General features: G+C 34.6%; 2 protein-coding genes and 2 pseudogenes across 5 annotated transcripts; 3 read left to right on the forward strand and 1 right to left on the reverse strand.

Moving 5' to 3' along the window:
* The first annotated feature begins 1138 nt into the window (after window positions 1-1138).
* Window positions 1139-3096, forward strand: LOC109098521 (annotated as a pseudogene).
* A 1187-nt stretch (window positions 3097-4283) lies between these two features.
* Window positions 4284-13098, forward strand: LOC109098516 (transcription factor E3-like). Of its 2 annotated transcripts, none has more exons than XM_019112110.2 (9): window positions 4284-4456; window positions 5394-5592; window positions 6578-6802; window positions 8060-8155; window positions 9245-9356; window positions 9464-9520; window positions 9613-9688; window positions 10172-10319; window positions 10622-13098. In XM_019112110.2, exons 1-9 carry the CDS (start codon window positions 4299-4301, stop codon window positions 11072-11074), a joined length of 1524 nt encoding a protein of 507 aa, XP_018967655.1. In that variant the 5' UTR covers window positions 4284-4298; the 3' UTR covers window positions 11075-13098. The 2 variants fall into 2 exon arrangements, with proteins under 2 accessions (XP_018967655.1, XP_018967656.1); XM_019112111.2 differs by having other exon boundaries at window positions 4320-4456; window positions 5349-5592.
* A 224-nt stretch (window positions 13099-13322) lies between these two features.
* LOC109074766 lies at window positions 13323-19178 on the reverse strand. 3 transcript variants are annotated; one of them, XM_042766420.1, is made up of 6 exons: window positions 18848-19178; window positions 15765-15814; window positions 15150-15270; window positions 14933-15070; window positions 14622-14855; window positions 13323-14113 (listed from the first exon to the last, which is right to left on the reverse strand). In XM_042766420.1, exons 3-6 carry the CDS (start codon window positions 15268-15270, stop codon window positions 13800-13802), a joined length of 807 nt encoding a protein of 268 aa, XP_042622354.1. In that variant the 5' UTR covers window positions 15765-15814; window positions 18848-19178; the 3' UTR covers window positions 13323-13799. The 3 variants fall into 3 exon arrangements, with proteins under 3 accessions (XP_042622354.1, XP_042622352.1, XP_042622351.1); XM_042766418.1 differs by lacking the exons at window positions 15765-15814; window positions 18848-19178 and having other exon boundaries at window positions 14957-15070; window positions 15150-15754; XM_042766417.1 differs by lacking the exons at window positions 15765-15814; window positions 18848-19178 and having other exon boundaries at window positions 15150-15751.
* Window positions 19179-19256: 78 nt separating this feature from the next.
* LOC109098515 lies at window positions 19257-25051 on the forward strand (annotated as a pseudogene).

The raw sequence follows: 25051 nt of genomic DNA on the forward strand, positions 1-25051 counted from the left end.
TTTGGAACTTGGACTGTAACCTAGATATCTGACTTACAGTTACCCTTCACAAAACATGATGATTACAATTGAAATTGAATTTGTTTTAAATTGGCATGTGAGAGTAAAATGTAATTGTTGTTAAGCATGAACTGTATGGCACAGTGTTTACAATGGCATTGATATCATTGAGAAAATGTTCCTGTCCTTCTTAAAGACTTAAATATACTCTGTAAAGTCTTTAGTAAAGTTGTGCAATCGTTTTAACATTATTTACGACTATTTGAAATTAGGTGAACCTTCAGTTTTGAAATGGCCTGAAATTTTTAAATTAAAAGCTTTGAAATTAAAGCTTCTTTAATGATATTAAAATCCTCAGAACGACACACCTAAAGAAACTTTACAGTATATGCTGCAATGTTGCGTGTGTAGAATATTATAGAATTGAAGCTGTGTTATATATTTTATGTAACTATGCGATATATAATTAATGAATGTGCAGTGTGTAGTATTTGTGCAATGTATAATGCAATCTACATCTTACAATAATGTAAAAAGTTCTTTACTCCTGCAATAGGCACCAGCGGCTATGCTAAAAACAACAACAAAAGATAACTCTAGAATTGTATTTTATTTGCTTTATTTGTTAAACTTTAACTAATTTTTTTATTGTAAAACGCAAAATGCAACCTTTCTATACAGCTCCAATTTTTTAAACCTAAAATGCAGAACTCTACTTAGCACCAGAAAGGATTCTGTTATTTTTTGCCACAGTACTCTAATGCTATTTTGTTTCAGAAAGTGACATCTGTTTCAATTATATGCAATATTATTTTATGCACATTTAATAAAAGTCATTTTTGACACACTGTCCAAGAAGCTTCAGTCAAGGGCAAAAGTGATCTGTGACCTAAACTTCAAACTTAGAAAGCGTGAAAGGGCGCTGTCACCATATAATCACTCCTGGCTCGGTCATGCCATATGTCACTGCACACTGTTTTGGTTTACCTATGATGGCTTCAACAATCCTAGGAAGGAACAGTAGCTTAGGCATCCTATAAGCCTAATGAATGAGTCTTTGTTCTGCTCCTGAGTCCTGTTTTGACCTCAAAAATTCTTCACCCTGTAAGCCAGGGCATCCCCTTTTTTGGCTTATAAATGAACTTTGACAAGAGTCTAATGTCTGTCAGTGTGAGTCGGCCAGAGTCAGCAGATAATAGAAGCACAAAGGCCCAGACCTTTACAACAGCTAAATAACTACAGGTTTGGGCTATACAACAACCTCCAAAAATGGCAGAGCAGTGGGGAGATGCAATCTTCGCAGCTAGGCGAAAGGGAGATGAAACAACGAGGGAAACGATGTTTGTGTATACCAAAAGCAATAACACCAAGGGTAAGTCTTTAGTAATTTATTTCTGTATTATTTTCAAAAACCTAATAGTAATTTGAAAAAACATAGCTATTCTGTTAACATGACAAAGCCATGTGAAAGTCTTTTTTGACCTGCCAGAAGGACCATACAGGACAAAGAACCTGCCCGTCGATGGGTGTACAACGTAGCAACAGTATGGATGTTCTTTGTGGTCATTGCCTCGACCTTCAACAATGGCCTGGTGCTGGTGGCCACAACCAAATTTAAGAAGCTCCGTCACCCTCTTAACTGGATCCTGGTCGACCTTGCTCTAGCTGATCTAGGAGAGACTCTTTTGGCCAGCACCATCAGTGTCATCAACCAGATTATTGGCTACTTTATCCTCAGACATCCCATGTGTATTTTTTGAGGGATACACTGTGTCTGTATGTGGTAAGTTACTGACCAAAGACACCATTATTCACAATGAAATAACAACTACAGATAAATGCATTAGAAAAAAGTTTAATACGTATAACACAATCAATAGGTATCACTGGTCTGAGGTCTTTGACTGTCATCTCTTGGGAAAGATGGGTGGTTGTCTGCAAACCATTTGGAAATGTCAAGTTTGATGCTAAATGGGCATCTGCTGGTATCATCTTCTCCTGGGTTTGGGCTGCTTTCTGGTGTTCCCCTCCCATCTTTGGCTGGAGCAGGTAAAATCCAGTATTAAATGATCAAAATGAAGACATCTGACAGCTATGCAGATGTATATCTTAGTAATTCAACATAAAATGCTTGAATTCTTTGTCTTATAATACAAGCATATAAGTTCCACACAAGAATATGTGACTCTTCAAATCCATTATTTTCTCACAGATTCTGGCCTCACGGTTTAAAGACCCTGATGTCTTCAGTGGAAGCGAGTCCTACACGATTGTCCTGATGATCACCTGCTGTATCATCCCTTTGGCCATTATCATTCTCTGCTATATTGCTGTGTGGTTGGCCATTCATGCTGTAAGTTGTCTCTTAGACTGGTTGCAAAATTTTATTCCAGTTTGTAATAAGCCATTAAGCATCTGTCATTTCTTTTTAACAGGTCGCCCAGCAGCAGAAGGATTCTGAGTCCACACAGAAAGCAGAGAAGGAAGTGTCCAGAATGGTGGTTGTCATGATCCTGACACGTTCTTCGCCCACCTACCAGCTGCAAACCCAGGCTATGCCTTCCACCCACTGGCAGCAGCCATGCCTGCCTACTTTGCCACCATCTACAACAACATCATTTATGTCTTCATGAACCGACAAGTAAGTCAGTGCTGTTTAACGGAGCTCAGACCTTGAGCACATTGAGAAAACTTCACTAAATAATCCTGATATCTCTTTCTTTGCAGTTCCGTGTGTGTATAATGCAGCTCTTTGGAAAGAAGGTGGATGATGGCTCTGAGGTGTCCACATCCAAGACAGAAGTGTCCTCTGTGGCTCCTGCATAAATTGCACACCAGATCTCAGAGCAAACGTCTTGAGTCAGACATGGGGAAAAAAGATGAAAATGGGACTTTTTATATTCCTTGTTTAGCCTCACCTTATCTTGACGATTCTGCTTCCAGATATTTCCCTTGGAGAGATGTTGTTTTGTCTTGTTGTGTGTGTTAACATTACTTTCTCAAAGGCCCTGTGACTTAAGATCCACAGGAACGATGTTTCAGTTTTTATGGTAAGCATTAGTCACACTATTATTTGTCCACTGGCTATTCAGAAGGATGTGTGCTAGATGCCTTGTCTGCCCTTCTCCTTGTCTGACACCTGATGTGGTGAGCATTAAGTGAAAAGAAATTGCCTCATTCTAATGTACAATTCTGCTGGACTGATGTTCAGTGGCAATGTAATAGTGTCTCATTAAGTTTTATTTTGTATAAGACACACAAAGAAACTCATTCAACTTCACACATCTGATAAGAAAAGATAGATGCCTTGTCTGCCCTTCTCCTTGTCTGACACCTGATGTGGTGAGCATTAAGACACTCAGGGTAGTTCATTCAACTTTTCACATGTGGTTGGAAATGCATACTTGTATATTCAAATGATCTATAATTTCAAATATGCAAATAAAGAATATTTTCTCTGACTGAAAGATTTCTGAACACCACTAGATTTCTGCGGCTATTTATTGACCTCCTTTCTTTTACTGTATAGCTCCTTGCACCAGAGAAACTCATCTCTGGTCAACCATATCTGTTTAAAACTTATGACTTGAGCTATTCAGCTGTGATGGTTTGAAATGTTTTGTTGACAGTTTGCCATCCTCATCATCAGTGTAAAAACATTTACATCGAAATCTGTTATTTCTAATGAATTTTAAGAAGAAAAAAAATATTTATTTACTTTCATAGGAACCAGATTATCAAGAAAGAGTAGTCTGTAATTTAGTCACATAAAATAGTTTTGATTTGACCTTTTTTTTTTTTTTTTTTTTTTTAATGCAAAAATATTTCCCCCATACTTTCGTTTAGTCATTTCGGAATTTTGACAATTTTTCATGTTTAAGAATAATAGTTAAGTAGGTGTGACCAACCTTTTGACTGGTGCTTTTTATGTTTGTAAACTTTGAAAACATGTAGATGCCGCCAGTGTTACTTTTAATCTCTCTCTCTCTCTCTCTCTCTCTCTCTCTCTCTCTCTCTCTCTCTCTCTCTCTCTCTCTCTCTCTCTCTCTCTCTTTCCTATTATAGTATTTATAAATAGCTTTTATTTTTATATTTTCAGTGTTTGTTTTAATTTTCGTTGTAAGTTTTAGTAATTTTGATGTGCTTTTCAATTTGTCTTTATGTAATTTTAGTTTTATTATCATTATTCAGGTATAAATGCAACAGTTCATATCTAATTTTAAATAATAATTTTTTTAAAATAATATTTTGACTTTATTTCAGGTGTATAATAGTTTTTTTTTGTTTTTTACCAAACAATGAGAGAAAACGTTACATGTGAAAGAGGAACAGAGGAAAGGAGTGAGTGTGATGAGAGATGGGCTCAGTCTGTCAAACATCCAAAACAAGGAAATCGTCATGCGAGTAATGGCGATTCTTCTAGCAAACTCGCTTTACTTCTGCTAACACCAACCAGGTAACTTAAACTACTTCATTTCGACCTCTTGTTGAGCCGACACTTATGTGTAAACCGTGTTAATCCCAGAATAGTTCTTCGTGAAAGAAAATTAAGTTAAATACAGGCAACGTGTCGATTTGACGTTGCTTGACATGTCAACTAGCTAACTGTTAGCTTGTTAGCTTAGCGTTAACAGCTGGATGCTGTCAAAAACTGCCATTCAGGGTTTGTTAAGTGCGCCATACAAAGTGCGCCATATGCACTTACGTTTGCTTAATGTTGTAAATAACGAGTACACAAGTTAATTTGGTTTAAATGAACGAACTTGCGCAACTTTAAATAGTTCGGTTAATCCCGGCAGTGTAGCGAACTATTACACAACTCCTCAGCTACAGTAGCATATCTAACTGCACAATCGTGATTTAAGTGTTTTCGTTTGTTTATAGCTCTAGAAATACATTCAGATTAGTGTTCCTGGTGATTTGCTGGCACTTGACGGGGAAATTTGTTTAGCTGTCGTCTGGTAATTTCTGTACTTCCCCATGATAGAGCTCTTTTTCAATCATATGACATGATGCGGATTCAGATCTTTTGATCATACACGTTTTATTGTATTTTTGAGTGTATCTCGCTTGTTGGTAAGTTGCAGGTTAAGTATGCTACTTGTGATTTGTGTGTTCATTCAATTATATATAAAAGTTTTTTTTATATAATTTATATTAATGTATAGTTTGAGAGCTGAATCTGTTTGCTGATCGAGCTTTGGTAGAGTATTCTAAATGTGATGATTCAGCTCAGTTAAATTTCCCTGTTTCTTAACTCTTCATTGTACAAAGGGAGAAGTGACCATTTCCATAAGTTCCTTTTATGCTGCCTCTAGTACTATTGACAACTTTCTTGATGCTTTCAGCACCGCAGCTTGTTAATTCTTCTCATACTTGACCTCTGGAACCAGCATAGCCATGTCATCCCGAGTGTTGCTACGGCAACAGCTGATGCGGGAGCAGGCTCAGGAGCAGGAGAGGAGGGAGGCGCAGCAGCAGGCATCTGTCCCTCAGCTCCGCCCTGTAGAATCCACTCCCGCCATCTCCGTCACGGTGCCACCAATGGCTGCCCGGCCTTCTCCAGCTCAAGTACCGGTGGAGGTTCTGAAGGTGGGTTTGGACCTTCTTATGAGCCTTGCTTGACACTCTCTCTCTACATGTCTAGTAGCCATGATACAATCAGCTGAAAGTTTAAAACTAGACCCAAAAGATTGTAAAACAAAAAATGAAAATAAACATTGAAAAATAAATTCATTGGAATTATTTAGATATAAATATTTAAATACCAGTTTTGTTATTGTAAACTAAACCTATTAACCTATAAAGCTGAAATAAAATGTAAATATTGAAATATTGGAAACTGTATAATTATAAAATTAGAAATGTTGCCTTGGCAACTAAGGGAAGTAAAATAATTTTAAGCTGAAGTATTAAAATAACTAAAACCAAAACTGAAATAAAATATAATTGCTAAATAGAGTTATAAGGAAATAATAAATTGCAGAAGAAAGTCATTAATATAAAAAATTTGGACTTTTGCAGATGCTATTTTAGAAAAATGCTTAATAGTTTTATGATATATCTTAATGACCTAAAAATTCATTAAACTTACATTTTTGTAACATACCATTTTATTATGTAATAAAGATATGCCAGCCTGTTGTTGAAAATAAAAAATACATTATCTATGTGTGTGTGTATATATATATATATATATATATAATTTAAATACTAAATAATAATACAAATATTTTTAAAATATATATATATATATATATTTTTAAACACTACAGAGTATATATATATATATATATATATAATTTAAATACTAAATAATAATACAAATATTTTTAAACACTACAGAGTCAGAGAGTTGCAGTGTGAGCCTTCGTTGTAGATGACAGCTTCACAAAAGTTTAATTTTAGTTTCCTCACATTCATCCAATGTAGACTTAACAAGTGTGAGTTCCCTTTTTAACTGAAAGTGACAGAATTTCACTTGTCCACTACTACGTGGACAAAAATGTAATGCGTAGAGCATGAAATGTCACTGTTTTTGCATGGCCATTGATCCATTGTTTTCACTTTGCTGTAGGTGCAAACTCATCTTGAAAACCCAACTAAATACCACATCCAGCAGGCTCAGAGGCAGCAAGTGAAGCAGTACTTGTCCACCACACTAGGAAATAGAGTTGCCACTCAAACTCTCGGTGTATCCCCCGTTCTGCAGTCAAACTCTGCTCCGGAGAGGGGCCTCTCTGCAAGCAGTGCTCCCAACAGCCCGATGGCACATCTTAACCTGGGCTCCAACAAAGAAGAGGTAATACACATCTTAAAATAAAATAGTGTGCTGAGCATCTCATTCAAATGTAGGAGCTTCTTAAAGGCCAGTTCACACCAAGAATGATGACTATCAAGATAACTGTATTGGCGTCCAATAACATTCCACTGCAGTTATGTCATCTGCCAATTTTAATGCATCAGCTCTTTAACGGGAAATGGATTTTGATTGGCTGATTGTCAATGGTTTAATTGTTCACCAACTGGAAAAAACTGTTCTAAAAACTATATTCCTCTGTGGTGTTATTTTTATAGTTGTTTTGTGGACTTTGAATTCCAATAATTATTAAAACTTTTTAGTTATTGTTATAGTTAGCATCGTTTGTGTAAACATGCCTGTTTGTGTAAACATAAATTGAAAGTAGCATTTTTTTTTTACATTTTTATATTGAATATCAACTGACAGAATTGATTTATCATACAACAATAAACAAAATTACTTTAAAATGAATTAAAAGTTGCCTATTTTACTATCTTAAAATGCGCTATTATATGGTATATAGTTACATTTTATTGTTCAGTTTGCATTTTTACCACTGTCTGCAAACCTATAAAAACATCTGCCCACCAGCTGAGAAACACTAATTTATGTTTTATGGTTACTGATTAATACTAAAGCAGTCTTTCTACTTTTCCCTCTTTTTCTAATTATTTCTGCACAAATATACATTTATATTCTTCCTAACAGCAGTAACACTTTACAATAAAGTCTCATTATTTAACGTTTGTTAATAAATTAACTATAAATGAGCAATATATTTGTTGCAGTATTTATTAATCTTTATCAACTTTAGTTAATTAAAATACAACTGTTCATTGTTAGTCCAAGTTAGCTCAGGTCCATTAAATTTCAACAGGTACAACTTTTGATTTTAATAATGTGTTAGTAAATTAACATTAACTAAGATTACTAAATGGTTCATAAGTATTTTTCATTGTCAACTAATGTTAAAAATGGAAGCTTATTTTAGTAGGTGAACACTCTTACCTTTCCCTGTTCAGCTTGCCCTCTCACTAGCTTTGTGTCACATTGTATTGCAAAATACCACACTGATTGCTTAATTATATTTGGAGCCCTCTTTCCCAGCATACAGCACTTCTGCTTTAGATCGCCCATAAAACAATCCAGTTCATTGGTTCCCTAAATACATGTTTATAACCCAATTTGTTTAATTATGTGATTAGATATGCAACACTCAATATTTAATGATCTTAACACTCAACATTTAATGATCAGATGGATGATGTAATCGACGACATCATCAGCCTTGAATCCAGCTTCAATGATGACATCATGTCCCTGATAGATTCTGGCCTGCAACTCCCAAACACGGTAAGCTGAGCGATCATCTTCATTATTGATGAATACATCCATAACATTACAGCAGTGTTCCAAATAAAAGCCTCTTTGAATCCCAGCTATATTTGTGGTAAACCACCACAAACCATTTTGAAAGCTACAGAGAGATCATTTCCTGAATGTAAATTCCTAACCACTGCACTTACGAGGGAGGCGATAAATGGGGATGCACCTCAGCAATCAACATAAATATTCACTTCTAACACTTTACTAACACCTGCCAGGCAGGAATCATCAGGGAGGGCACATAAAGTGAACAGAATTGTGTAAATGTGACCTTGGACCACAAAACCAGTCTTAAGTCACTGGGGTATATTTGTAGCAATAGCCAAAAATACATTGTATGGGTCAAAATTATAGATTTTTTTTTTTATGCCAAAAATTATTAGGATATTAAGTATTAAGATCATGTTCCATGTAGATATTTTGTAAATTTCCTATTGTAAATATATCAAAACTTAATTTTTGATTTGTGATATGCATTGCTAGAACTTCATTTGGACAACTTTAAAGGCGATTTTCTCAGTATTTTGATTTTGATCTCGACCAAATATTATCCTAACAAATCATACATCAATGGAAAGTTTATTTATTCAGCTTTCAGATGATGTATAAATCTCAATTTTGAAAAATTGACACTTGAGACTGGTTTTGTGGTCCAGGGTCACAAATAAGGAATATTTATATTAGAATGAAATTACATAGTTATATTAATTAATAATAATGTTATTAGAATAACTTGTCTGCAAGTTTTTTTTTTTTCTCTGAATGAATGTTATGAACAATTCAGTAATTTAATTGCATGTAATAGTCACATATTAAATTCTAACACATGTAGTCTGTGTACTAAAATGACAAGATCAGTTGATTATAGCACATGTCAGTGTTCGTGAAGTTCTTTTATAGCCAGGTGCTTGAACAATAGTATACTTGATGGTAAAGTGATATTTGATTTTAAACAATATATTTTAGGCTGATGTGATCTCTGTATTACTATGATCTTTCCTGGTGCAGTTTGATGTTTTGAAGATTTTTGATTCAGTTTCTATGTTATTGTCTTAGCTACCAGGCAACCTTCTGGATGTCTACAACAGTTCTGGCATGGTGACCCCCACCATCACCGTCAGCAATTCTTGTCCAGCAGATCTGACTAATATTAAAAGGGAATTAACTGGTAATGATTTACTCAACCCATCTTCTGTATTTCATTTGTTTCAGTTGTTTGTTGTGTTTATGTATCTACAGTATTGTGTGGTAGTTACAGTAGCTGTTTATTTTCAGACGTAGATACCAGAGCCTTCATGAAGGAGAGGCAAAAGAAAGATAATCACAATCTCAGTGAGTTCAAAAGACACAGGCTCCATTTGTATATTGCTTGTGTATTTTGTCATTACACGGCTTAGCCTCAATAAATGCTTTGCTTTTTGCAGTTGAAAGGCGGAGGAGATTCAACATCAACGACCGAATAAAGGAATTAGGGGCTATGATTCCCAAATCCAGTGATCCGTAAGTTTTCTTCCACACCTAATGTCACAAAAATATACAATACTTTTATTTTGGACACTCTTGGCTGATTTTATGCCTTATGCTTGAAATAAGTTTTGAAGTCTGTGGTCAGACTCTTATTGATTTAATTCTCTCTCTCTTTTTTTTAATTGAATGGCATGTCAGCAGCACTTGAACCACTGCTATTTTGTTTTAAAATTTACAAAAGTTCAAAACCGGGTCAGTCATTTTTTACTGAAAAAAAAATGAAAACATTCATTATTCCGCAAGGATGCATTAAATTAGTCAAAAGTAAGAGTAAAGACATTTTTAATGTTACAAAAGATTTATGAAATACAAATAAATGGTATTCTTTTAAAAATTCTATTCATCCAAGAATCCTGAAAAAAATTAATCATGGTTTCCACAAAATAATATAATAATATTTCATCATTTTAAATTGTAATATTTCACAATATTACTGTTTTTGCATAATATTTACAGGGAGATGCGTTGGAACAAGGGAACCATTTTGAAGGCTTCTGTTGATTATATTAGAAAACTTCAGAAAGAGCAACAGAGGGCCAAAGAGATTGAGATGAGGCAGAAGAAACTGGAGCAATCCAACCAGGCTCTGCTGCTCCGCATACAGGTATGTGATCGACTGTCATTCTGTATTACAACACAAAGTCCAAACAAGGATGTTTACTTCTCTGTCCGTACCCAAAAACACATGATCCTTTATCAGTCCCATTTAACACATCACTTCCTCCATTAAATTATCAATGTTTATTTGTACTTAATTTTCCATTATACAATATTTATGCCTGCAGGATGGCATGGACATGCCATCAACTTAAATGTGAACATAAAAACAGTTGTCTAGAAAACTGAACACTGTGATATCCTGAAAAAAGATGGACTCCAACACCCCCTGCTGTTTGTTGCACACAGGAATTAGAGATGCGAGCTCATCATCAAGGCTTCTCCACCACTATGTCTCCAGGCCTGAGTGCAGACGCTTCCTTCCTTCAGCAACAGCTCTTACAAGGAAACCAGTCCATGCAGCCTGGCTCTGGGGAAGGCCAACCTCAGAGCCACCTTAGAATAGATGGAGTCATGACACAGACGTCCTCTTCTCCCTTCCTCGCAATACCTTCCTCCAGCTCTCCGGCTGCTGCAGCAGTAAGCGGCCCTCTCGATCTGGATACATTTAGTTTTGCGGATCTGGATGACCCTACGGCCTCAGATCTTTACCCTGAGGTGGGTTTTAGTGACATTCTGATGGATGACGGCTGCACGATGCCCACCTTCAGGTCTTCAGATCCGCTCTTCTCCCCGATATCCCCTGGAGCCTCCAAGACCAGCAGCCGCAGGAGTAGTGTGACTATGGAGGATGACTTGTGACCGAACTGACTACTATATGTATTTTATTTGTGTGGGATGCCATGGGATGTTTTTAAAGAGAGATGGATCACCCAAAAATGAAAATTCTGTAATTTACTCCTGCTCATGTCAAGCCTGTATGACTTACTTTCTTCTTTGGAACTTGAAAGAAGATATTTTGAGAAATGTCTCAGTTTTGAAATCAGTGGTTACCAGAACTGATTGGTTACCAATTGTCTTCAAAATATATATTTTTTTTGTGTTCTGCAGAAATGTCCTTTTTTTTTTTTTTTGGTGGACTATCCCTTTTAGAAACACTCCATGTGTTGTGCTGTCATATCTCCATAAAATAGTTAATTGAAAAAATTAACTACCATTTAATTAACAGTTTTGTAGGCAGTCAGTGAACTCAAAGGTTTATCCCAAATTTGAAACACACCCAAAACATAAGGCCTTTTTGTAGCTAGAATTTAAGACATTTTATCCTATCTATGCATAGCTGTGTTGCTGTAAGGGTAGATCATGTGACGTTTATTAATGTTTTAGATGTGTTTTAGACATTCAGAGCATGCACGTGCACATATATATACATATATATATATATATAGATATGATTTTGAAATGTGGTGTGAGTAGTTGCACTAAAGGGATGTTTTGGAGTTGATTAATAGCATGAACTAATTTTTCATATTATGTTGAAAATGTTCAAGCAGTATTTACTGCTTATATCAGAAAATTCTATTTTTTAACATTCTTTGCTTGTTTTACTTTCAGCCAAGTACTTGTGTATTTACTACTAACTGGTTGGAAATTTCTGCATTTTATTTGTTAACACTTCCTTTTATGTTTAGATAATTTGACCTTCTTCAATGTTACATTGCTAAACAAATATGTGATGGTTCAGGTGCTCATACATGATTTTTAGTAACAATTTACTACAAGGTAAAATTTGTATAAATTCATTAGCATTACTGAATGCATCAGGTATCATGAAAAAACATCAAATTAGTTCTAGTTTTACTAGAAGTTAATTTCTACATATACTAATACATTTTAAAATAATATATTGTAATGCATTCTTAAAAATTATAAATAAAAAGTAATTATGGATAATGCATGGTAACAATGTACAGTAGTATATTTATAGATTAACATATATGTTGTTGAAATTGTTGTTCATTGTTAGTTCATGATACCTTGTTAATGAATTTTGCATAAAGTGTTACAGATTTTTATGTTGTGTAGAAGGAAACAAGCCACATAAATGTCATGCACAAATAGCTTTTCAGGTATAAAATTTTACAAGCTACCTCTGCTTAAATTGCTTTTTTAACCAGATGATCTAAATCAGCATTTTGTTAGATGCAGCTAAATACACGCTTACCAACGAAGATAAATGTTCTGACAGTAAACTTGCACGTCTGTATTGTGCTCAGAAAAATGACATTTAGACTACTGCCTGTGAAAGCCAAATGAAGTTTAATCTCTTTAGCATAAAGGAACAAAAATTATTTGTTTGGTTTGTAAATATAGAAAAATTTATACAAATCAAAGGTTTAAAAGTTCTCTATTAATTCTGCAGCAATTCAAATGAATGTATAATATATAAAACTATGATTTAAAGCTAAATGCATACTTGTAAAATGTATTTAAAAACTTGAATGTGAATGTGATTATGCAATATCCCTTTTTTCTATATCAGGCATGGACGTTTGAAGTGATTTAAGTCACACAGCAATAATATTTTTTTATTGTTTCGAGTGCTGACAGTACTGTCCTTAGAAATAAGCATTAGTGTGTCTTAGGACATATTTCCACTTATTAAACCTAAATTGCCAGTTATTGTTCTGCTGCTGGTGTGTGTCATTGCCTTTACTTTCATTACATCTGTATTCAATTAAAGGGAAGTTGTTGTTCTTTTTTTGTAAACAAGGTTTTCCAAAGCACTTAATTTATAATTGAGAGAAAATGTATTTTAATTAGAATTCCTGTGTGTTGGTGGTCTTTAATTGGCTAAAATAAACTGATGAGAATAAATCTCATTATACCACATGAATATCAACCTCCAGTATCATTTCAAAATTCAAAAGTGCTAGATGTGATGTGCAAGTGATCTGTTTTATATTTTTAATTCAAGAACAGAATATAAGATACATCTAGGTAAACGAATATAGTACTGAATGTATACATTCACATAAATATACGTATACATTGACTCTCATCCATTTCACACAAAGGAGCTTTAAATGCAATCAAAATCTGTTTTATATTTTTAATTCAAGAACAGAATATAAGATACATCTAGTATAATGCAATCTAACATTATCTTGCCAAATCATATCATGAATCATTGCATCACACAAAATCAGCCAATAAAAGCAATTTATCTTCATAACAATGAAAAAAAAAAAACTAACGAATGTAAAAAATGTATGTTGATTTTCAAAGTAAATAAAAGTTCTACCTTTGATAACTTAATTTTTACCAAATATTGCCTCTCGAACTGCAATGAGCTAAACAAAAACTTAATATTTCAATATATTCTGGCTCATGTGACATGTAAATGGCATATGTATTTTTTCTCCCTCTAATGCAGTATCAAAAGCAGCCTTGCAGTATCACAGCCACGATCAACCAGCAGATTTACATGCTTATGAAATCAGCGCATTACATTTGCTACATTCCATTCCAGCTTTATGTGATTGTTATGACCAGTTTATAAATGAGTGTGAGATGTCATGAGCAGCTAGTGAAACAGAAGCTGAGAAAGCTCCATGCCTAGTTCCAGACACTCAGTTGTCTGTAGACAGAGATCACAAATGGAGCAGTCAAAGGTGTTTTCTCCACAAGTACAGCCGCAAGCCTCCATGTATTCAGTGCAGCTGCAACATGAGCAAAAATCTATATATTCCTCCAGAGAGGAAGGGTCACAACAGCATGCGTTAGAGCAGAAGGATGAACAGATAGAGGCCACGCTGTACTGACATCCATCACCAACGGCCAGCACACAATCCCAAAACTTGCAGAACAAACACGCCAACAGAAAGGATGCACACAGGTCTAGAAGTGCAAGAAAAAAGCACAGAATTTATGTAAGATTAAATGCATATTCAGCATTAGATAAGATGAGACCAATTGACATTTGTGGCATAATCTCTTTTTTTTAAAGAAAAGGAAGGGTGAGTTAAAATTAACTTGTTTTGTGGTAATCAACAACAGCTGTCGACTGAGCTTCACTTGTATTGAACCCAGCATATTCCATTTATGGCTGAATCACTGACAAAATATTGATGTGGTAACCACAAATAAAACAGCTTTGCTGACAGTGTAGTCCATCATAAAACTGCTATCCAGTTTTGTATAAATTTAATAGCCTTTATACTACTAATCAGCACCACACCAAAAATGTTTGTTGTGCATCCTCATCAATATGATAAAAGATGACAGGAAGAGAGAAAGCTGTTGTCAGTCGTGCTAGTGAGGATTTCAGCATCTATAATGCATAAGCTGTCATAAAAACTGAATCCCTCATTTCATTGAGTCAAATGTAATTTGAAGTGTTGCTTACCTTCAACAGGAGCTTTCAGGCTCAAATGACTCAGTGTGGAGGTGGAGGTAGAGGACTGGCTGATTTTCCGATGACGATGTGTTGCTTTATAATTAGTGATATGTGATGTTTTAAGATGGTTTGTGGGTAGTTGAATGCGGACAGGATAAGCATTGTTAATGTCACTGCCAGGAGGGTTTTTGATATTTTGAAATGACTTTTTCACATCTGCTTGTACTTCTTTGATATGCACATCTATAAAAAAAGGAAACAATAATAAAATTATATGGATCTTAGCTTAAAAAATGAACAGTAGTGTGTTGGATATTCACCAAATGCTAGCGGTTTTGATTTACTCAGAGGAGAAATAAGACACGAGTTTTCCTTCCCAGAAAGTTCATCAGTCGGTGATAGTTCACTATCCTTAAGACATGTTCCAGAAGATTCCAGGTCTTTTACATCAGATGATTCTGTTAAATAAATAAACCACACTATTAGTTGCTTTTTTCCTCTATACCAAAGTATTAAAAGAGAACAGAAAAGTCTTACCAGTGTGTTGAAAAGCTGATGTACTAAGAACTGAATTGTTTTGCAGCTCATCGTCATGAAAGTTGGATTTTGATCCAGCCGGTAGCCGGCCACCATGTTCATCCTGATGGTCACATTCCATCTTTTTACAATAAGAATAAGTGTAAAGATGTAGAGTGAAAAAATGCCGGAGCATTTGAACTCTTAACTATGTCATTAAATATTAAAATACAGGAAGCAAAGAAAAGAGATGTGAAATAGTCTGTGGGATATTTTAAATACTAATGGTAAAATACTGTGGAGGGAGAAAGCTAATTGATCACTTGTTGTTGATATATTATGATATATTATTTACTTTTCTTGTTTTGTGACAAATATGACTACTTTTATGGATAGATATATTCATTTTAGAGTTATACATTTGATATGCACAAAGCATATAATAATATTATATAAATGCAAAAAATACAAAGCCTAGCACAAAAAGTACTGATGGAGCAAAAAAGTGCCAGAGTCATTAATCTATTATTAATCTCAATCCATTTGGCAAACATATTGCGTGACAGGGATAAGAGGCATCTTAGATGTAAAGAGGGCAATAAATTTCAGCAACCTATTAGTCCAATGTTTGCTTACCTTGAGTCTGAGAGATGCCAGGAAAGCTTCTTTTCAAGAAGATCTCAAAACTTTGTTTTGAAAAAATAAATAACAGTTCAAGTTGGCAGGATTTTAATTGAGATATACCTCAAATTGATTAATATGCAATAGATATTTTAAAAAATGTTCTATGTTGTACAAATAAATAGTGTTAAATCAGATTTAAGGAAAGTTACTTGTGGTGTTCCACAAGGTTAGGTATTAGGCCCCAAATTGTTTGTATTGTTTGATATTTGTTAAGTGTCCAAAATATTAAAAATGGTTTTGTTTGCTGATGATACAAATTTATATTGTTTGGGGAAAAATTTGGAACAGCTTCTGAATACAGTTGAAATCGAATTGATGGGTTTCAAAAATAGTTTGATGACAATAGACTTTCATTGAATTTAAGTAAAACAAAGTTTATAATATTAAGTAATTGACGAAGTAAAAATAAAGTTAAAATAAGGATGAACAATGAGGAAATAGAAAGAGTGTATGAAAATACATTTTTGGTTGTTATAATTGATCATAAATTATGTTGGAAACCACATATAAATTATGTAAAAACAAAAATGTCCAAATTCATTGTAATATTAAATGAAACAAAACATACTTTGAATGAAAACACATTATATATATTGTATTGTGCGCTCATAGTTCCATACATTACTTATTGTGTGGGGTGTGGGGTCATTAAAACTAATACAAATTCACCATATATGTTACAAAAAAAGCTATAAGAATTGTTAAACAGGTTGATTATTACGAACCAACAAACAAATTGTTTATTCAATGACATGCTTTAAAATTTGCTATTTTAGTTGATTTATATACAGCACAGGTAATGTACAAAGTTTATAATAATTTACTTCCAAATTGTATTCAGAGGCTGTTCAAAATTAGAGAAAGTCAGTATAAACTAAGATTAATGTATATATGTTTTAAAAAATAAGGGCAAGAAGAACTAATGCTAAAATAGGTGTATATCTGTCAAAGGGGTAAATCTATGGAATAATTGTGATAATTATGTAATTCACTTTGTTAATTTAAGAAAATGTATAAAAACATGGTGTTAAATAATTATATGACTCATTATCAATAAATTGTGTAAGTAGCTATTATTTAACATTTAAGTAATAGTTGGAATGTGTATTTCTGTAATTATGTATGTTTGTAATTAAGTAGGCCAATGTATATTTTGGGAAATGTATTTTGTAACTTTTGTTAATGTAGTATTATCAAATCCTAACATTGACGTACATCAGTTAAATATGTATAAAGTGTAGGCTTAAACAAGGCTTCTGCCCAGTACCGCCGCTCCCTATATGTACCGCCGCACCCAGTTACAGGCGATATTGGGATACACTTTTCTAACGTCAATAGCATTTGAGGAGAATGACTTACAGTCATAAAACAACTATAAACTGTTCATCTAGGTGTCATTTATAATGCACACCTTTTACATTTTTGATATTTATTAAAATAAAATGTAAATTATATGTAAATTATGCTACTTTTTCACAACCGAATGGGCTCAAACGCAAATTTAAAGCTGAATAGCATTTGAGGAGAAAGACTTACAGTCATAAAAACAACTGTAATGTGTTCATTTAGGTGTCAACTACAATGCACACCTTATACATTTTTAATATGTATTAAAATAAATTGTAAATCATTTAGGTAAAAACGAGGCCTGTGTATCACTTTCAGCCCCATTCCTGTGAAACTTTTTTGGCTGTTGACATTAATAACAAATTTTAATGTCGGAAATAATTTCATCACCACCTACGCATCTAATATTCTCTCTGACTTTCCAGGTTCCCTTACAATAATTATCCATGGTTTTAACAAGAATAACTCCAAAAATCATGGTTCTTGTAGCCATGGTAACCGCAAATTAAACATGGTTCTGTTACTTCAAGTAATAATTTACAAAGAAGTATCAATAGCCTATAATAATAATAATAATTATTATTATTTGGTTATAAAAACAGACCTAAGCCATCAATAGCCTTTAAAATGACTTAACATGCATTATATAAAAAACAATGAGGCAATAATAATTGGTTAATAACACTGTTAAAATACATAATGTAGGTTAATACAAAATAATGTCTGCAAAGGGAGCCAAAGGGTAATTGCTGCTGTTACACTTACAGGAGGATCAAATCCTTGTTTAGGCTGTTGGCCAAACATTTAATTCCAATATTCACTTAATCTTTCATTTTTGGCAACCTTTTTTGCTATAGATGACACAGCCTCTATAATTTCTTTAACAAAAAAACATGTGGACATCATAAAAAAACATAAAAAAAACACGGTTTTATCATAGTAAAACCAGTTAATTTTCTTTTGCATGATTTCTGAATGCTTGAGACTAAAAAATAAATCAGTCATAATAAAGTCATAGGTAAATGTCGAGAGCTACAATTGTAATTTGTAAATAATACAATTTATTTATTTACTTTTTAATTATTTTTTATTAAAGTTCTATTTTGACCCCTATAGTAGTTTTTTTTCTTCTTCTTTTTTTCTTCATGATATTTGAGGAAAGGGGGCACAACAATACAATCCTGCTTAGGGCACCCATTTGGCCAGCAGCGGCCCTGCTTCTATCTACAGCTTTATCGGAAATTATTTTCATTTATTTATTTATTGTGAAAAGTTGACTGTAAGGACCGAAATAAACAGAATTGATTGATTGATTGATGTTGAATATTCTCATCACAAAAAAACAAACAAAACCAACATAACAAACAATCTAATCAAACTCCTAAAACCCTAATATCAAATCATTATCATAAAAACACACAAAACACACCTGACCACCTCGTCATCACGTAAACAAAATTAACTGCAGTATTGTGTCGACAGATTTATACACAAACATATATCAGCAGGAGTAGTGCGACATTTATAATAGATTCTTTGTCAACCTAAAACAATTTATTTATTTAAAAAAAAAAAAAAAATTTAAACACACACACAACTATGTTGCCTCCTAAATTTTCCAAGTTATACCATATAAAATCTTAGGTATTGATATCTTTGATCGTTCAAGTTTATTAAAATCCACTAACCTTCAGCGCCACATTCATCCCATCGTCCGTCAGATGCCAGATTGATTTTCTCTTACTTGTGCTGTAGGGGACGTTGCTTATCATTATCCATTCGTTTAGCATGTCATAGTGTTGATAGGACGCACATGCACCACACCCCCTACCAATAAATAAACGCAATAACATATATTACAAAACAACAACAATTATTTAAAATAATAATAATAATAATAATAATAATAATAATAATAATAATAAATGTGCATTTATATTAATATTATTATTGTTTTTGTTGTTTTATTGTTATTATTGATGTGTTTATTATTAAACAGTAACAGAAACTGATTGTTAGGCCTTTATACTGTACCATAGAATAAGCTTCGATTTTAAACGAGCTTTTCCCGATGAGGACTTTTATTATGATACGCAAGCCTCTGGCCAAACAGAACCGAAACGACGCTGTTAGCTGCTGATTGAGGTAACAATTATTAGTTTTATAATATCGGTCCAGTTCGTAGTTTTTTGTGAGAAATTTTACTCTTGTCATGGTCGAAGCATTCAAGACACTGTCGTGTTCATGCAGTGAGATATTATCTCAATTAATCCTCATTTGCTCTGTTTGATCGGCTCTTCTAGAAGGCGGGGAGTAACGTTAGCGATGGTAAGTCTGCTATTATGATTTGATAGCATATTAGCTGCGTCTTGAGCGGTTTAAATAAAACAAAATAGATTCTCTAAAAACAATCGTTGCCAATGAAACAACGAATTATTTCACTAATTGTGTTGTAAACAGGAGTAAATTTCCATAGATTAAGTTAATATCTTAATAATTTTCTTGTTTACAAATGTGGTATAATGCTAATATGTATTGCGACTCACTTGTGTTGAACTGCGGCCAAAACATGTAAACATAATGTCTAATCTTTGTTTATTATTACTATTAGTATAATTTTTGTGATTATTTATTGTTTCTAATGTCGGGTGTGGGATGCCATACAAACATTGTCTTTGAATCTCGACAATCTTCTGAGGTTGATAAATTTCCGTTAAGTGTAGCTTGTTGTAGTTCGCTGTGTATTTTCATGGTACTGTCTCTGTCTTCACAGGACAGCGAGATGTCTGATTTAGACCAGACTCCAGCTTTGGACAACACTGTAGTAGATGGAGAGAACGCTCCTCTCTACTGCATTTGTCGAAAACCAGACATAAACTGCTTCATGATGTAAGTCAGATCTTGTTCTCACAAAAAAATATGACAAAACGGTGCATGTTTCCAAATTGAGAGCTTAATTCGTATCAAATCCGTTTCCTGTAGTGGTTGTGACAACTGCAATGAGTGGTTCCATGGTCACTGTATAAATGTGACAGAGAAGATGGCCAAAGCGATCAGGGAGTGGTACTGCAAACAGTGTCAGGGTCAGTGACTAATGACTTTCACCTGAAGATATTTAAACATGCACTTGAACAAATTATATGTTGTGTTAGAATATCTGTTAATGCACTCTAAAATATTCTTCATCTCTTAGAAATGGATCCATCTCTTTTGATACGGTATCGGAAAAAGAACCGTGATAGAGATGTTGAGCCAGAGAGAGTTGAAAGACGATCCAGCACTCCAGAGTACAAGACTGATAAGCGACGAGGGTCTAAAGTTAGTGTTTCTCCAGTTTACCATCTAAGTTTGCTTATTATTGCGACATTTTCTCTATTGCATTATGGGTGGGCAGTCTGACCAAAATGTAATAAATATTACAATTATAATTTTACTGTAATAAAAAAAACACATTTGAAAATTATTATAAATTATTATATATTATTATGAAGATTCAAAGCTATATATATATATATATATATATATATATATATATATATATATATATATATATATATATATATATAATTTTAGTTCTAGAATAAGTTCAAATCACTTAGTCATATACTAAATATATCTTATAACTATCAAGTCATTATACCTGCAGGTTTAATATAGGAATATATAATTACATATATTAAGAAACGAAGGTAAATAATATTACTGTCCACTAACTGCATTCCAGGTGAAGCGCTCTGCCCGTATGTGTGGTGAATGTGAACCCTGCACTAGGACGGAGGACTGTGGGCATTGCGACTTCTGTAAAGACATGAAGAAATTTGGCGGCCCAAACAAGATTCGTCAGAAATGTCGTCTAAGGCAGTGTGTTGTCCGTGCACGGGTAAGTGTTTATTTGGGTGGTTTATTATTTAGTTTTTGTTTTGTTGTTAATTTTCTCTCACAATGCTTTTGCAGAAAATGCTGCGTGTTCGAGACGAGGAGTTTTCTCTGCGTGAGAGAAAGGACAATATAATGCACAGGGATAGACGATACTCAGATGATTATGATGAGAACGATATGGAGCCATATGGGCATTACAAGGACAGAAATGTGGTAATGGCTAATTGCTCTAGCTTAACCACAACCGCTTAGTATATACATTCATTTATTTGAGCTCTTGTCAGGTTATAAGACATACTTTGACGTGAGTCATTTTGTGAGATATGCTTTAAGGCTAGCACTCATAAACAAACCTCACCCTTCTCTCGTGACCATTTTTTTTGTTTGTTTTTTAAGTCATGGGGCAGTGATGATGAAGACGGCCCACTTTACAGTCCTGTCCCACGGAAGAAAGCTATAAAAGTCAAGCACGTCAAGAGGAGAAGCAAGAAATTTGACAAAAAGGTACAATGAGAAACATAGAGTTGCTTAACGCTTGTGCCATGCTGACAGTCCTTTACCTAATTTGGTGTTTCTAGTCAAAAATCACTGACCATTTAAACGTTGTCTTGTAAACTTCTTGTTATGCTATATTATCAAACCAAATCTTGAGCCCTGTTTGGACGGGACTAGTTTTTTCAGGGGGTGTTAGAGAAAGCTGTGTTGCACAGACTTATGGTGCTTTTCCACTGCATGGCACGGTACGGCTCACTTTTGGGGGGGTTTTCCACTGGGTACAGTACCTGGTACTTTTTTCAGTACCACCTCAGCTGAGGTTCCAAGTGAGCCGCACCATTACCAAAATGTGATGTGTAAACCCAGCTGATCACTGATTGGCCGGAGAGAATCGCCACTACCTGCGTCATTAAACTTGCAACAAAAGAAACTAGCATACATTACCTGTGGGTAATTTTGTTCACTCTAAAACTGAGGTGCATAAACTCAATGATCAAAAGTTGACCCAAAAAAAAATAAAAAAATTAATATAGTGTAAAGAGACATTTATAAGCAATTTTATAGGCTGATTGTTTTTGACTTGGAACATCACAAGTGTAACAAGGTTGGAAAAACATTCCAAAAAAGTACAAACATTATCTATCTGTTATACCCTTTGTGAGCAAAGTCAGTAAGTCCACTGCAATAACATTAAGTAGAATTTGCAGGAGAAAGAAAATTCTCTACTGGTGAAAATGTCCAAAACACAACATGAAGGTTAAATAGTTCCCCCAAAAATCATTTACTCACCCTCATGTTGTTCCAAACCAGTACGACGAAATAATTATTTGGAAGGCATTGGGGACCAGCAACTGTTTTGTTACCAACATTCTTAAAAGTTGTTTTCATTTAATTGTGCTCACCTTTCACAGAAAGAGTCCCGTCGCCACAAGCAGAAACAGAAGCACCGTGATCGTTCGAGACACAGCGAGAGGGGAGATGGCAGACACGGAGGAGACATGCAACAGTGTCTGGGGCCGAACTGTATCGAGTCAGCACGTCCAAACTCAAAATACTGCTCTGAGGACTGTGGCATGAAGCTGGCTGCCAAGTAGGTTATTTCATTAAGTGCAGCCAACCAGGATGGAAGAGTCACGCAATGTTATACCAGTTTAATGTGTTTTAAGAAGATCGTATTGATTTATTGATCTGCCGATCTCTGCAGTCGGATCTATGAGATCCTCCCGCAGCGTATCCAGCAGTGGCAGCAGAGCCCCTGCATCGCTGAGGAACAGGGCAAAAAACAGCTGGAGCGCATCCGCAAGGAGCAGCAGGCCGCACGGATGCGCCTCGCCGAGATGGAGCGCCGTTTCCACGAGCTCGAGGGCATCATTGCCAAAGCCAAGCAGCAGGTGGTCCAGCAGGATGAGGATGTGAGTTTCCAGCAATACTTTCTCATGCTGATGTAATTGAATTTTATAGAATAACTGGATGGAATTTATGTGTTTCGGGGATTTTGTCATGCTTATTAGAGTAAGCTAGCTAATGTCCTGTCTTGCAGGTCAATGAAACCCACAATGAGGAACTGAGGCATATGGAGATATGTTATTCCAACATTAACCCCATCAACCCCAAGCTTACACATAAGAATAAAAATAAAATTAAATCCAAGCATAAAGCATACTCTTCTATACAAAGCGACTTAATCACTGATTTAGTAAATAATGTTTTTTGTGTGTCATATATGGCATCCTATTAAACAAAATGTATTTGTATTATACTAATGCTTGATTTGTTGTTTTAACAGTATGAAAGTCAGACCTCTTTTGGTTCCATTTTCCCAACCAGAATAGAAGGGTAAGAGGGCTATATTTTAAGCATTATTATACAGTACAGCAGAATTACCCTGAATATCCTTAGTTTGACCAAAATTTTACATGGTGTATATAATACAATTTTTTTTTTGGGGGGGGGGTTCAAGAAAGTTTTTTTTCTTCTTCTTTCATTTTTTTAATTTTTTTTTTTGAATTTCAAGTTTTTTTTTTTTTTTTTTTTTTTATTCTTTCATTTTTATTATTCTTATTTTTTTTATTATTCTATTTTAAAAACAACTTATATACATCAAATTAAAAATAAATTCAAAAAAAAACTTAACAAATCTCATTAGATTCATCTCACTCAAAAACAATACAAATAAAAAAACTAAATAAATAATACATCAAACAAGGACATAAGACAAATCCATAAATAATATATTTAATTATGTCTGTCTTCTAACAGGGCGACAAGACTCTTCTGTGACGTTTACAACCCTCAGAGTAAAACATACTGCAAAAGACTTCAAGTTTTATGTCCAGAACATTCCAGAGATCCAAAGGTGAGGGTTTAGTGATAGTCTCACAGTATTTCTGCACAAACCAAGGCTACATTTACATGACCTTTGCAGTTTTTAAAAGTTTTGTGTACAGCTGACAATGTTGTCAAAATGATTCATGTTCACATAGATCCACAAAAAGGAATAAAAAGGCTGTATTATGAATGTCAGGCCAGTAGTTAGTGGAGAAATGCTATTCGCCTGCACACACATGCATTCCTTTTGACTGAACACAAAAGCTTTTAACAAAATCTTTCACTCAAATTTTGGGGAAAAAACAAAAAAAGCTTGCACTTTTAAACTTTTTTTTTTTTGCAAGTTTTGGGGGAAAAATCAACGTTTTCAGGCCCCCAAAACACTGTTGTCATGTAAATGAATGGCCAAAATTCATTAAAAAAGTTTTGTTCTTAGTTGAAAATGGTGTTGTGTAAACACCCCCTAAACCAGGGTTTTTCCAAACCTGTATGGCTTTCTTATCTAACACACCTTATCAACTCATTAGCGGAGGCTGCAAGACCTGAATTGGATGTGCCTATACAAAATGTGCAGTGCTGGTGAGCCTCCGGGATAAGTTTGAAAGCTAACCGTGTCTTCAGACATCTCATCATGACAGGATTTATGTTCAGTAAATCTCTTTTCTGTTTTCCTTTTCTCAGATCCCAGCAGACGAGGTGTGTGGATGTCCACTAGTACGTAATGTGATCGAGCCGACTGGAGAGTATTGCAGGGTCTCGAAACGCAAGTGCAATAAGCATTACTGCTGGGAGAAGTTGAGACGGGCGGAGGTGGACCTGGAGCGCGTCAGAGTGGTCCGTCAAGTTCTTCAAAACTTACTGTCATAGTAGTCTTAATTTATATTAATGTAGCTCATACTTCCCCCTCCCAACAGTGGTACAAGCTGGACGAGTTGTTTGAACAAGAACGCAATGTGAGGACGGCCATGACCAACAGAGCCGGACTCCTGGCCCTCATGCTCCACCAGACCATACAGCATGACCCACTGACCACTGACCTCCGCAGCAGCAAAGACAGATAGCCCTGTCAAAAATCAGTGCTCACTTGAAAAAGGATCTGTTTATATTTGTATACTTTTCATATTGTATATTTGTCACTGTTTGGATGAAGTCATTCTTATTAAAACGCACTCTTCATGTGTCTCCTTCAA

The sequence above is a fragment of the Cyprinus carpio genome, chromosome A11 (genome assembly GCF_018340385.1).
Source record: "Cyprinus carpio isolate SPL01 chromosome A11, ASM1834038v1, whole genome shotgun sequence".
Lineage (NCBI taxonomy): Eukaryota > Metazoa > Chordata > Actinopteri > Cypriniformes > Cyprinidae > Cyprinus > Cyprinus carpio.

What these genes read in the sequence shown, in the direction of transcription:
- LOC109098516 (XM_019112110.2), top strand. Translation starts at nt 4,299, where the DNA reads ATGAGAGAAAACGTTACATGTGAAAGAGGAACAGAGGAAAGGAGTGAG. An exon ending in TGGGCTCCAACAAAGAAGAG is followed by an intron (nt 6,803 to 8,059) that starts GTAATACACATC and finishes TTTAATGATCAG; the next exon opens with ATGGATGATGTAATCGACGA. An exon ending in CTCTGCTGCTCCGCATACAG is followed by an intron (nt 10,320 to 10,621) that starts GTATGTGATCGA and finishes TGTTGCACACAG; the next exon opens with GAATTAGAGATGCGAGCTCA.
- LOC109074766 (XM_042766417.1), bottom strand. Translation starts at nt 15,324, where the DNA reads ATGCTCCGGCATTTTTTCACTCTACATCTTTACACTTATTCTTATTGT. An exon ending in ATCAGCTTTTCAACACACTG is followed by an intron (nt 15,071 to 15,149) that starts GTAAGACTTTTC and finishes TTTATTTAACAG; the next exon opens with AATCATCTGATGTAAAAGAC. An exon ending in ATCAAAACCGCTAGCATTTG is followed by an intron (nt 14,856 to 14,932) that starts GTGAATATCCAA and finishes CTTTTTTTATAG; the next exon opens with ATGTGCATATCAAAGAAGTA.